The sequence below is a fragment of the Cicer arietinum genome, chromosome 2, assembly GCF_000331145.2.
Source record: "Cicer arietinum cultivar CDC Frontier isolate Library 1 chromosome 2, Cicar.CDCFrontier_v2.0, whole genome shotgun sequence".
NCBI classification, from domain to species: domain Eukaryota; kingdom Viridiplantae; phylum Streptophyta; class Magnoliopsida; order Fabales; family Fabaceae; genus Cicer; species Cicer arietinum.
Window position 1 is genome coordinate 50,179,373 of NC_021161.2, and position 13,855 is coordinate 50,193,227.

Sequence of the window (13,855 nt, forward strand, 5' to 3'; positions counted from 1 at the left end):
CGTTGAAGATATTCGGCTTAGGTCTTCAACCCGTAGATAAATTGATGTCCATACCTGATATGGGTTATGTGATAGCGACAACATATAATATTATTCTCGTCACGTTTGGTCAGATATTTTCAATGACTTTCTTTCCTATGAGTGGTTCACATTCAGGATCGACAAAAAATGATCATATGATATGTATTGGTTTTGTTGATGGAAATCATTGGATTCGGTAAAATTATCTGATTTTCTTTTGTATTAATTTTTTAAAATAATCAAATGAATTTTTAAAATAATCAAATGATTTTATTTGGCAGTTAAATATGAAAGATAGATTTCCAATGCCAGACATTGCACCAGGTTAGAAGCAATATCGCACTGATGAAGCAACTTCTTAGGCAATAGCATATGTAGGGCGTCTACAACACTGAGGGTATTTATACAGGTTGTCTACAACACTGAGGGTATTTATACAGGTTGTCTACAACACATAAGATTGGCAATATCATCCAAAGTAATCGTCATTTCACCAAATGACATGTGAAATGACGATGTCTCGGAATGTCATCTTTCCACAAACACATAAATCAAATTGTTGTCGATCATCTTCAAACTACTCGTTGTAATGGGGCTAATCCTAAAAAATTTACTCAATTCTCTATGGATTGCGGGAGTACTAACAGAGTAAATTGTTGCATTTTCTTTTCAGACACAACAATTTTCAGCAATAGTCGCTCCTGTATACAAAGAAAATATATAATATTAAAATTAAATATATAAAAAAATAATTAATTTAAATATTTTTAATGCACTATAATAATAATTAATTTAACATAACTGATCAAACCACATTCTAGCTGAAACATGATGACGGTATCGTGTAAGGACGGACAAATCATGTGGTCCTTCAGGATACCGTGTGAGTTCACCTAGTCATTGAGCTCCATCATGCCCATCCTCCATACTAATGGTGGATAAATATTTTTCTTATTAATGATGGATAAATATAAGATAAAATTAATATCACGTCTTTCTTCTTACACAAACTCTTTCTCAATGGTCCATGTAATGTCTTCCATTCAAAGAATGGTAAGATACTTTTCTTCTTTCATAAACTCTTTCTCAATGGTCCATGTAATGTCTTCTATTCAAATAATGATAAGATTATTTTCTTCTTTCATAAACACTCTCTCAATGGTCCATGTAATGTCTTCCATTCAAAGAATGGTAAGATTCTTTTCTTCTTCCATAAACTCTTTCTCAATGGTCCATATGTAATGTCTTCCATTCAAATAATGGTAAGATTATTTTCCTCTTCCATAAACTCTTTATCAATGGTACATGTCTTAAATAAATGCCTCATTGCAACCACGATGTATTGATATATAAATAGATCTCCCACTTTATATCTCTTGTTGAAACATATATTTGAAGAGAAATCAAACCATGGTAGTAAAGGTGTATAGTCCCCATTGTGCCTCAACCAAACGTGTGATGGTTTGTCTCATTGAGAAGGAAGTTGAATTTGAGACTATCCCTCTTGATGTCATTAAGGGAGAGCACAAGGATCCTCAGTACCTCAAATTACAGGTTCACTTCCTTTCATCTTTCTTAAATATATGCTAACAATATTTAATTCAAGGTTTAATCATTCAGTTGAGTTAAACAAAAGTTTGATTATTGAGTTTAAATAAAAATATTTATAAAAGTCTAAAAAAAATTTGTCGCGCATTTAATCATATCTTAATATTTACTTTTCATGATTGACTCATATTCTTTGTTGATAATTAATCTGCAGCCCTTTGGAGGTATTCCAGTTATTGAAGATGGAGATTATACCCTATATGGTAATCTATTATGACCCCAAGTTATACTTTATTAATTATTTTTCAAATATAATTAAATAAAAATGGTAATTAGTAAAATTGATGTATATCTTTTTAAAATCAAAATCCAATATATCAATTTTTCAATTTCTATTTATATTTATATTTATTTTAAATGGAATATTATTTAATGTTTCTATCTAGTGATTTTAATGGTTTCAATTTATGTAATTGTGCAGAATCTCGAGCAATAATGAGATATTATGCTGAAAAATATAGATCTCAAGGGGTTGAGTTGCTAGGAAAGACAATTGAAGAAAGGGGTCTAGTGGAACAATGGTTAGAAGTTGAAGCACAAAATTTCAACCCACCAGCAAGCGACTTAGCCATTCACATTTTATTTCCTTTTATAATTGGCAACAATCCAGATCCTAAGGTGATTGAAGAGAGTGAAGCAAAGCTTGTTAATGTGTTGAACATTTATGAAGAGAGGCTATCTAAGAATAAATATTTGGCTGGTGATTTCTTTAGCCTTGTTGATATAAGTCACCTTCCTTTTATTGATTATATTGTTAATCATATGAGGAAAGATTATTTAATAAAGGATAGGAAATATGTTAGTGCTTGGTGGGATGATATAAGTAATAGACCATCTTGGACCAAGGTTCTTGAGTTATATACAGCTCCAATCTTGTTGCTCAAATAATATCTATTTGGGGAAGAATAAATGTAGTTCCACTTTGTTACCTTATGTAATTAAAATTTTTTTGACTAGAAAAGTAATTAAATATTTTAAGATGTAAATTTTAAAATTTTATAAGAAATAAAAATTTATTTATTCAAATTTCAAATTGTTGATTTGAGTTGTAATTTCTACTCTTTTATCTTTTTGCATGAAGTTATATATTATTAGTAAAAAAATACTAAATATTTCGATGAAAAAAGTTGAAAAGAAGTCATATATGTCGGTTTTTAATTAGTTTGACTATTTCAACAACTATTTTGATGAATGGTTAATTTTTTTAACTTCAAATTTTAATCTCTTGTAAAAAAATTTATCATACTATATATAACATTGTTGTATTAGCAATATTATAAAAATAAAAAGATAATAATTCAATCGAAAACAATTTTCCGCAATATTGACGTGGTCATGACATCAAGTTTTGTAGACTTTTATACATTATTTTGGTCAATGCAAAAGAAGTTTCTTTCAAGACTTGACCATAAGTAAGTCTCCTCCATTATTATGAAACCATATATTTGACTCATGCTCTCCCTTCTTAACACAAAATTAAGAAAAAATTGTATGTTAAGAAAATATATAAATAAAATTAATCAATTTTTTTTTAATATTGCGTACAACTTTCTAGTGATTCTTTCATTTTTTTAAATTATTTAAATGTTTATTTAATTTTAAAAAAGTATATTTCACTGCAAAATCAAACAAATATCTATTCATATTTCACCGCAAAACCAAACAAACATTTATTCATATTCTATTAAAATGGTTGCTTTTATTTTCCTTCCTATTGCGCTCTCATAGCAAGCCAATAATGTGAACTAAAAACTAAACAATATTAGGTCAAATAGGCAAAACTAATCAGAAATTTGGAAGTATTTAGTTAAGAAGATTTTTTATACGCTTTTTAAATTAGATTTTTTTTATTTATTATAAAACAGGTTAAAACAGTTTTTAAACTGAATTCTATCGACAAATAGCTAAAAATTTAACACCTTTTGCAAGCTGCCATTTCATTTTTATAAACACCTTGAAGTGTAATTATAAATATTAAAATATATAACACAAGTTAAAGTGCATAAAACCAATTTTTTTATTACATATATACATCATATAACAAAGACATTAATTATATCATTTGTCAAATCATCTTATCACATTCCACATCATCATATCACTTATCATGTATTTATTTGTCTCACAATAAGTGTCATTTAAAAATTTAATACACATATTAAAAAATATAATAATTCTATAAAAGAGAGAAATTATTTTATCAAAATATTCAATTTAGTTATTGATTGATTTTTTCACTATATTATCAATACAAAATATCACATATGTCATATGATAAGTGGCACTTTAACAAAAAAAATTGTCTTCTCAAATGCAACATTAATTATTTTCTTCCTATACTACCATTCAATAATTATTATATGCATAACTTATAAAATATTATTGTATTTAACATTAATAATAGTGAAAAATTCATCAATAATTAGGATAAATAGTTTGATAAAATGAATTATCTATTTCTTTTAATTATTATATTTTTAATATATGTATAAAAACCTTATACGATATGTATTGTGAGAGAGAGAAAGAATAGTAATATTTTGAAAATTGTATATAGTAATCAATGGATGGTATTATAGAAAAATAATAATTAAAATTGAATTAAAAATTATGAACCACTTTTATTTTGACCAAAAAAAATCACTAAAGAGACACTCATTCTAATAAGAAGAAGTATAATATATCATTCAATTTCAATAGCAAATTTCATAGGTAAAAAACTTGTCAAATATATCAAAAATTTGAGACCAAAATCACATATTTAAAACTAAAGGGACTAAAATCCTTAATTGGATAAAATAAGAAGATAAAAGATATAATTCAATTAAATTTCAAAAATGTCACTACACATATGTTTTAAATCGGTTGTTTAAATAATCAAATTAATAATTCCGTCAAAAAAAGAAGGGAAAAAAAAGGATGCATATAAACTAATTTTATACTGATTGAATAAGGTTATGCGATCACTATTACACTAAATAATCAACTTTAAAAAAATGAATTCAAATTTCAAATTAAGCAGTGCCACGCCAGTCGCATTATTTTTAAAATCACAAATATGTTCATTGTTTAATTCATTTTGGTTATAATATCAAAAGAATAACATCATTATTTGTTAATTTGCTAATAATAAATTGAATGAGTGCAAAAATTAAAGACGAGAAAATAGAAGTTGACTTTATAATTTTTTCCTCACAAAATATAGTAACAAAATTATATAATGTGATTTCAATATATATTTCTTTTTGTCTCTAATGATTTTTTATAAAAAAATTATATTTTTTTGAAATAATTGTGGGTTGAATTTGATTATGGCAAGAGAGGCAGAAACTTGACCAAATGGCTATTTTGTTCCATTCATATATATGCATGGAATAGTCAAAGTCATGCCCACTCTAGTAGACTTTAATTACCTTTGGTGTTTCTATAGAAGCTAACATGGATCGATATTCAAAATTATTTTGTCAATGCCATTTCACCTTCCATGAATAATTCAACGTTTGTCCTTTGGTGGCCTATGGGGACCCCTGAAAAATGTAATCCTTGAAATACTTATTTCTAAGATAGATACATATCATAATTGAAATACTTGACTCAACTTTCTACCACCCAATTTTCAACTTCACTCACAATCATTTCAACTCAATCTATTAATTATTAAGTAAAATAAGACTATTTAATTTATATATATTAATATCAGTGTAAAAATATTTATATATATACAATTACTCAACAATCGTTAAATTATTATAAAAAGTTTAGCTTTTATTATAAATTATTTTTAAAGTTACACATAACGATATTGTAAAACTTTTTATACTAAAGATGTATTAAAATTAACTCATAATTTAGTACAATGGTATTAACTTTTTTTTTATAAAATAGACCCTTTTATTATTATTATTTAATAATAATAAAAAAAATATATATTAAAATATCGATATTATTAAACTAGATAACATATCGTGGGTCCAAACTCAAAATCTTATGCAATTTTTTTTACTATTTTATCTATTAGACAAAAATATATTAAAAAGATCCTATTCTAAATTTCAAACATTATAGTTTAGTTTACATAATGAAACAAGAAAAAGTGGGACAATTAATGGAAAAGACAATATATAAAAGCATATAAATGGAAAGGTGGAAAGTTATTTGCAATGTTATTATAAAAAGCTTAAAGAGTTAATTTGTGGTACTGAAGCATTGAAAAATGGATGTGAGCAAGTTACAAAACTCTAATGAGAAAAAAGAAGATGAAGTTGTGCTTCCTGGATTTAGATTCCATCCAACAGATGAAGAGCTTGTTGGATTTTATCTACGACGAAAGGTGGAGAAGAATCCTCTTCGAATTGAACTCATCAAACAAATTGACATCTACAAATATGATCCATGGGATTTACCAAGTAAGATATATACATATTGTTGTTTAATTGTAAAATATAAAATGAAAATATGCATGTTTTCAATTTTAATTTTAAAATATAGTTTCTAATCTTAATTTTTTTTTAATTGAATTTATATGTGAATATGAAGAAACAAGTAATGTGGGGGAGAAAGAATGGTATTTCTTTTGCCTAAGAGGAAGAAAATATAGGAACAGCATAAGGCCAAATAGAGTGACAAAATGTGGATTTTGGAAAGCCACAGGAATTGATAAGCCTATATATTGTGTTAAAGAATCTCATGAATGCATTGGACTCAAGAAATCATTGGTTTACTACCGTGGAAGTGCAGGGAAAGGCACCAAAACTGATTGGATGATGCATGAATTTCGTCTTCCACCCAAAGGAAAAATTAACAATCATGATGTTCAAGAAGCTGTAAGTGATCAATTGTGCTTGCATGTTTTTTTTTTTCATAAGTTATTTCTACAATTGAAGAGAAAATGAGAATAAAATCTATATAAACTTCTTTTAAATTTTTTTATGAAAATATAGATATCTAGAGAGCTTGTAATAGTAAACTGAAAATAACTTACAAATATATTTTGCATGTCATAAGATAAGTCTAAATAATTTATTATAGATGTCTTTTAATTACGGATTTAATTCATATATATTGTTAGTGTAAAAAGTTTTTACAAAATTGTTTGATTATTAAAGATGTTAGATTATATTTAAAGTCATGTCATAAATGATTGTCGTCTGTTGACGGTGTATCATAGTATTGATTAATTTACCAATATATATAGAATTTAATTAATATGCATCGATAATGTAAAGAATTTGTATGATTTAAGATGTCATTGATAAAATTTATTCTCAAATATATTAATGAGTGGTAGCTCTCAAATGTAAAAATGTCAAAGCTACTTTAAATAATTTATTTATTTTCTCCATTATTAAAAATATCTTGCTATAAAAATAATCATATTGTCTTAAACTTCTCTTTATATATGTTGTTTGAAATTAGATAGAATTTATTAAAATGTGAAAGCAACCTCGTCGTTTATTTTATCAATAAAAAGCAAAGTCATCTAGAACACGTAAAGACAAATGGAGAGAACATTATTATTCAAAATAATGATGACAACAATAGAAACTCGTTCATATTCAAGATTGACCATGAACACTATTCTGGACTACTATATATGTTTTAGTCTAAAGTCATTATAAATTATTAGACATCAAAATAAATAATTATAATTTATGAATATATAAAGACATTATAAATTATTCACATTGACTCTTGTAGTTGTCTGACATGGCTTGATTTACAGAGAGATTTGTGATTTTGTCTGGACAAAAAATAAAATAATTTTCCTTCATTACTAATTTATTACTAGTATATTTAAAAAGAATGACTTAGGCCTCTCAAAAACTTTTTGGACCATCATACATGACATGTAAATAGACAAAAGAGAAATGAGCACTAAAGTTTGAAAATGAGCAGTGAGGAAATCCAGTGAATACTTTACTTTATAGATTTAATTTGTATCTATCAATGTAAAATATAGTCATTCAATTATATCATACTATGTAATATTTATTGAGATATTTAAAATTTTAAAAATAAATATAATAAAATGCTTAATTTCAAGCCTTTGTCCTACCAAAACTTAATGCAACCAAGTCAACATAGAAATTAATCTCCAACTTTACCCTGCAACAAAACACAACTTTCCAAAAAGAAATTTAGGCCTAGGTGGTTCTCAATTTTCCCTATGGCATATTCAATTTATGACACCAAGTCAACTTTGTTTGACCTTGCTGGTACTTTATTTATTTGCAAAACCTTATAAGCAAGCAATCTTTAATGCCTAGACCAATTACACGGTGCATCAGTTGTGGTTGACCTTTAAATTTAGAGAGAATTTTTTTATCTCTTTGAATTTAATAGTCACCATAACTGATGCATCGTGCATCTACTATAGATAATCTAAACACTTTAAAAAGTGTATCCCTTTTTCTACTTTACGGAGTTTGCATTGCAGGAAGTGTGGACGTTATGCCGAATATTCAAAAGAATCCCATCATACAAGAAGTACACACCAAATTTGGAAAAAGACTTGGCAACAACGGTCACTAATTCTTCAAGTTCCAAAACATGCAGCTTAGAATCTGACAACAGCAACAAGCCATACTTGACTTTCAGAGACTCACAAGTTGTTGTTCAACAAAATGAAAGCAAACCATTTATTAATGGACAACTTGACCAAAGCATTAACTACTCATTTTTAAGTCATGTAGCTCATGAAGCTCCAACAACCTTGTCTCACTCATGTTTTTGGAATGATCACAGTGTGGGGGATGATGCTCTTGCAAATGAGAATTGGGATAGTCTCAGATCTGTGGTTCAATTTACCTTTGATTCATCAAAGGTTTATGATGATTGTAAATACTTTAACTAGATTTAACATTTATGAGTACCTTATGCTAGCTACTTTAAACTACTGGTACCATATACCAATCTCCCACCTACTCTTTTATTATAGGTACATCTGAAGAAGTTTGACAGATCTTAGATGTATTGTATCCCTAGCTTTTTTTTTATTGATCTATGTAGAGAAGCATTTTTGTTCTTTCTATGTCTATTTGAAAAATAATGAAAATAATAGTATTTTTCCTTGCTTCAAACTTAGCATCAATGAGTAACAAAAATTATTACGGATAACAATTTGAGGGGGCATAGATATGTTCGAGCAATTTGAAAAAACAAGTAATAATATTGGTCTAAGTGTGAACAAGATGTAATATTTGTGGTTTTTAAGAAAAAAATCATGTAGAGAAACCAATTTGAGGATGTTTCATTCAGCGTTTTTTATTTCACACCCAAAAAATATACATCAAGGGTGGATTCACCCCTATATGTATTATCCTATGTTCACCCCCTCCACATTTCTAAAAAATCAAACTTGTTTCTGAAACTGTATTTCCGGATGATATAGTTGATCTGAAAATGTACTTCCAGACGACACAAAATTTATATTTTTCCCAAATGTGTACGAATAGGAGTGCAAAACGTCTTCCCATACATCAATATTAAAGATTAAATAGTCCATCTTATCCCATTGTCCTCAAGAAAGCTCACTTGAGCTTAACTGTTGTTAAAAGTTTCTTGTTGTATTACATTTTTGTCAGAAATAAGGTACTTCCTTTCAGGGTAGATCAAAACACAGTTTAATTAGCCAACTGATAAAAATGAAAATCAATAAAGTTGACACACACAATCAACAAAATGGTATATAATTACATTCTCTAATGTTGAAAATTTCTCTATGTTGTACAAGTTTGGTGATAATCAGGGCTGATGGAAAGAGTTTGATCCTTGTTCATGGTGAGGATTGATACCTGGCTGGCTAACCACTGGAATATCCAAGCTGCTTCCATCAGTTTCAGGTGCTGCTACTTCCCTTACATCGGCTATCCTTGCATCTGTCGCCTGAATATCGCTCCATTCATTGTCCCCAACAGGTTGAATGTTTACCTGATCTGTTGCCATGTGAACTACATTCTCTGCAGGGATAGGGATTGCTCTAGAAACACTTAAACATGCTTTATCCACATTCTCTTCTGTAGGATCAACATGCTTTGTATCTGAGCATGACTCTGTCTTCTCAACAACTTGAGTTGCATCAATGTGTTGCCTGTTAACATAAAAAAAAACTATCTGCTATGTCAAATTTGTTTTTCTGATACTCCACATTTCATAGCTGAAATACAAATTCAACCACAATGAATTCATAAAACACAACAAACCATCAAAAGTTTTCTTTCTATTCCCTAGTATTGATAAATAATACTTCCATCTTTATGTTTGGATTAGAGGGGAAAGAAAAATAATTGAGCCATGTTTGGATAAATAACTTAATTAAGCGTGTATAGCATAAGCAAAACATAAAATAAAGTCGAACTATTTTTATATAAACTATAAGCTATTTTCATAAGCTATCCTGGAGAACTTATAGAAATAAGTTGACAACACCTTTTGGACATGCCATAAGTTATCTTTATAAACTCTCCCAAATAGTCTTATAGGTGTTTATGTAAGTAGATAAGCTCAAATAAGTCAATTCAAATGAGCTCCAAGTCAACAAACATAATTGACAAACTTCGTGCAAGAATTAGAGAAAACAAGATATTAACCTTTGAAGTTGTGCTTTTAGCATGTTAACATATGCAAGAAGTTCCTGCTTCTCTTTTGTTGCAGCAGATTCTCTCTGTACGGCCTCCTTTATTCTAGCTTCAGCATTTGCCTCTGCAACCCTAACCTTCTCTTCTGCCCTTACTACAGTTGCTTCTAAGATCACATCATGCTCTCTAGCTTTTGCCAGTTCAGAACGCCACATATTTGCCTCCCGAGTAGCAGCATCTCTCTGGTCGATTAATTGCTCTCTTTCTTTGCTTAAGCCCGCAATTTTTTCTTCAGATTCCTCTAGCTACAAAAAGTGATTTAAAACAAATAGAACATTCAAGAAAATTCCATTGCAAATAATACATTATACACATGGTAATAGCTAAGGGTCATTCATCCAAAACAGTTGATCAAGAATCGCTCAAATTTTGATAAGCTAAAGATTAAAACATACCTTCTGCACATAATCTTTTCTCAAACGCTCCATTTCTGCACAAACAATTCTCCTTTGCTCATCCATAGTATAAGCAGCAGATGCTGCTGCCTCGGCAGCTTCGGCAGTCTCAGATAATTTATCTGCTATATCTTTTATAGTTGAATCACGTGCCCGAAGATCTCGAGCCAAATTCTGTAGCTCCTCGTCCTTAACTCTTAATGTTTCCTATAGAGTAAAACAGCAACCTCAGAACTGAATCCAAAGCAATTAAAAACCGTACACACCCAAGCACACAATAAACATCCATATAAAAATATTCCTTATCAAAGTAAAAACCTTATTTTCTTTACCATAAGACCAATTGTTTTTTCCTCCACTTCCTTATTCTTTAAGAAAGATAACATAAATCGGAAGTGTAGAAAGGTCAGTGCCAAGGAAAGATAAGTGTTTACAAACAATACTGTAACAAGGAAAGATCTACTTCTATTGTTCATTACATGTCATACAAAAAAGCCTTTCATGATTCAACTGCAGGATTCAACCATATTGTGTATCTTGTTTCTTGCCACAGCCACTATTAAGTACAATAAATAAAAAGTATGACAATTATATTAATAGAATTGTGGAATCAAATTTCTTAGGTTTCTTTTTGGAAAATTTTCTAGCAAAAAGTGATCCGGCCAAGGCTGTGTTTGGATAAGCTCTAAAAAAAACTTTTATAATATAGGATGTTCTTTAGAAGCTACACTTGTCAACATCTCAGATAAACACTAAAATTGATTTTTCCTATGTAGTTTTTGCTAATTTAAAAAAATCAAATTATCTCAAATTATTATTACAGTTGAATTTTATGTTAAGTGTGAAGATCCTAGCAGCTACCATTATTATTGTGATTTTCTCTTTCGTTAAGGTTTTACTTATTATTATTGGTTACTAATTAACCTTTATCCTTGTTTGATGTCTCCTCTCTTAAATCTCCAATCAATGACAAAGCTTAAGAGACTTTCCAGGATGCAAGGAGTGATTGAACTAATTCAATAATAAACTTTCCTCCTAACAAAATAAGGAAATAAATATGAAAGTACAGAGATGTCACCGACATGCAAATTTAACACATCAAGAAGCAACAAAAAAACTTCCTACAAAGTCCAAACCAAACAAAGATAGCGAAAAATTGGAGAAGCCAAAGGATCTTAACTAATGCCAGGTTTTAGAATAAATTACACAATTTGCAGATAAGATTGAAGTTGAGGTATATCATCAAGAATGAAGGGGAAAAAATTAGGAACTATAACCCTGTTTCACCATCAAGAATGCTGAATTATACATCAGAGCAGAAAGAAAGAGGAGAATAAACCAAAATCAGACTGTACCTTCATGATTGTTAAATCATCCATAGGACCATCAGTAGTCCTATTTGGCATCATTCCCAGAGCATTTCGCAAAGAAATCTGCATTGCTGCTTCAATTTCTTTAGAACATTCCGAGGCTGTTGAGTTGGCTGCAGCAACAACAGTTGCAACAGTTCCAAGTTTTGTAGAACCATTCCCACTTAAGGAATTCACAGCTTCTTTATGAGCTTTTAGAACCAACTGAGTGGCACTGGTGTGAGGGGAAAAATATATCAGATAAGAAAAATTGCATTTCAAACAGTCCAGTAATCATACAAATTGATCCATTTTAGTGGAAAGCAAAAAGAATGTGTGATAATAGAATAAATCACAATAAGAGGAACATAGAAAATTAAGCTAAACTATGGCATTCTACAGCTCTCCCTTTCTAAGAAGAACCCTATTCCCATGGCGTGAATATAAAAAACACATAGTTGATAACACTATGAAAATTAATGATGTAATATACTACATTAATGAATCTCCCATAATTATACAAAAGGCGTGGAAGTGAAACTTTAAAAAAAAATGCAAGAAATTAGTGAATTAATGATAAAAATATACACATAAGTAAGAATAGTTTTACGCTTGGTTTGGAATGACAAAACAAACGGAAAAGTTGGACAAAGGAAAGGAAAGCAATTTCTTTTTCTTTTTCCGATTTTGAACTGTCTTTTTCTTATATCTCTCGCTTTTAGGGATGTATTTTTGTAATTTTAAAGATATGCTTCTTTCTTTTCTCTTACCTTTTACGCAATAAAACAAGAGAAGATAATAGATATAACTTTCTTTCCTTTATTTTCCTCCTCTACCATACAAAGCGATCAACTTATTTTCTACTCATATTATTTCCAGAACCCAACGAAGCCTTAGGGTCAAGTATGTAGCTACACTACACCCCTATAAATATCTTATAAATGGATGCATTGTACAAAAGAATGTTAATACCAATTAATTTCTTTACATACTGCACAACGATATAATATTAAAACAAAAAAGATAATATTGCACGGAACTTGGCCCAAATCGAAAGAGGGAAAAGGGACAACAAAGTGTGAGATGATAAAACATACTGCAAAGTTGACACCCATGCTCTAGCTGCACCAGGAGTCTCCGCGCACAGGAAGTAATCCTTTTTCTGTGGTGTCCCAATATCTAAACGAGAAAGTTAAGAGGCAACAAGAAGATTGATTTTCATACATCCATACCAATTAATGATTTGCAAGTACAAAAAGAAATAAAATTATAAAAATGATAACAACAAAAAAGGATACAAATGCAGCACCCGTCATACTTCGGCAGCCCACTGTAATACACCAAAATAAATGAATACCACTCTCAAATTAATATAAAAATTTGAATATTGAATATCGAAAAAATTACTCCCTCCATCCCCGATCTTTGGTCCTTAAGCTTTTTACTTTTGTCCCAAAATTTTGTTTCTTTTAGAAAATCAAGATGTAACTAATGATGTTTTCCTTTAATACCCTTACAAACCCAAAAACATGCCTTAAATGAATTTTGTTTTTACTTAATAAATGAAGGATAAAAAAGACTAAACTAATCTAAATTTATTATTTCTTAATATGTGTGTTCAACTTTAAAAGAACCAAAGTTCACCAACATGGAGTATTATATTAGAAACCAGGCAAAATAAGGTTATGTTAAAAAACAGAATTCTTACTTGAAATTCACAGGAGATACAGTAATGGTGCTATTCGCATCAAATAAAATTGTTCCCTTAACAGTTGGCTCATTTCTTCTTAACCTAAACCAAAGAATAATAACAACAAATTAGATCAGTTTTACTACTTTTCCCTAC

The 13,855-nt window shown here is 29.2% G+C and overlaps 3 protein-coding genes across 3 annotated transcripts in view; 2 read left to right on the forward strand and 1 right to left on the reverse strand.

The window, feature by feature from the left end:
* The first annotated feature begins 1,063 nt into the window (after nucleotides 1-1,063).
* LOC101502302 (glutathione S-transferase F9-like) lies at nucleotides 1,064-2,562 on the forward strand. Its single transcript, XM_004491255.4, has 3 exons — nucleotides 1,064-1,575; nucleotides 1,784-1,832; nucleotides 2,051-2,562. Exons 1-3 carry the CDS (start codon nucleotides 1,432-1,434, stop codon nucleotides 2,515-2,517), a joined length of 660 nt encoding a protein of 219 aa, XP_004491312.1. The 5' UTR covers nucleotides 1,064-1,431; the 3' UTR covers nucleotides 2,518-2,562.
* Nucleotides 2,563-5,711: 3,149 nt separating this feature from the next.
* Nucleotides 5,712-8,708, forward strand: NAC20 (NAC domain-containing protein). Its single transcript, XM_004491256.4, has 3 exons — nucleotides 5,712-6,035; nucleotides 6,166-6,452; nucleotides 8,066-8,708. Exons 1-3 carry the CDS (start codon nucleotides 5,843-5,845, stop codon nucleotides 8,480-8,482), a joined length of 897 nt encoding a protein of 298 aa, XP_004491313.1. The 5' UTR covers nucleotides 5,712-5,842; the 3' UTR covers nucleotides 8,483-8,708.
* A 405-nt stretch (nucleotides 8,709-9,113) lies between these two features.
* The window catches only part of LOC101503144 (uncharacterized), a 5,664-nt gene continuing 922 nt past the window's right edge, over nucleotides 9,114-13,855 (reverse strand). The window contains exons 4-10 of the mRNA XM_004491258.4: nucleotides 13,718-13,801; nucleotides 13,308-13,339; nucleotides 13,107-13,188; nucleotides 12,016-12,244; nucleotides 10,661-10,867; nucleotides 10,218-10,510; nucleotides 9,114-9,718 (exon numbers count right to left, since the gene is read on the reverse strand). Coding sequence (XP_004491315.1) covers nucleotides 9,373-9,718; nucleotides 10,218-10,510; nucleotides 10,661-10,867; nucleotides 12,016-12,244; nucleotides 13,107-13,188; nucleotides 13,308-13,339; nucleotides 13,718-13,801 — 1,273 coding nt within the window. The 3' untranslated portion in view covers nucleotides 9,114-9,372. The remainder of the gene's footprint in view (nucleotides 9,719-10,217; nucleotides 10,511-10,660; nucleotides 10,868-12,015; nucleotides 12,245-13,106; nucleotides 13,189-13,307; nucleotides 13,340-13,717; nucleotides 13,802-13,855) is intronic.

Excerpts from the sequence above, each read along its gene's own strand:
- LOC101502302 (XM_004491255.4), top strand. The coding sequence starts at position 1,432 with ATGGTAGTAAAGGTGTATAGTCCCCATTGTGCCTCAACCAAACGTGTG. Across the intron at positions 1,576-1,783 it reads CTCAGTACCTCAAATTACAG|CCCTTTGGAGGTATTCCAGT; the intron begins GTTCACTTCCTT and ends ATTAATCTGCAG. Across the intron at positions 1,833-2,050 it reads TGGAGATTATACCCTATATG|AATCTCGAGCAATAATGAGA; the intron begins GTAATCTATTAT and ends GTAATTGTGCAG.
- NAC20 (XM_004491256.4), top strand. The coding sequence starts at position 5,843 with ATGGATGTGAGCAAGTTACAAAACTCTAATGAGAAAAAAGAAGATGAA. Across the intron at positions 6,036-6,165 it reads TGATCCATGGGATTTACCAA|AAACAAGTAATGTGGGGGAG; the intron begins GTAAGATATATA and ends GTGAATATGAAG. Across the intron at positions 6,453-8,065 it reads ATCATGATGTTCAAGAAGCT|GAAGTGTGGACGTTATGCCG; the intron begins GTAAGTGATCAA and ends TTTGCATTGCAG.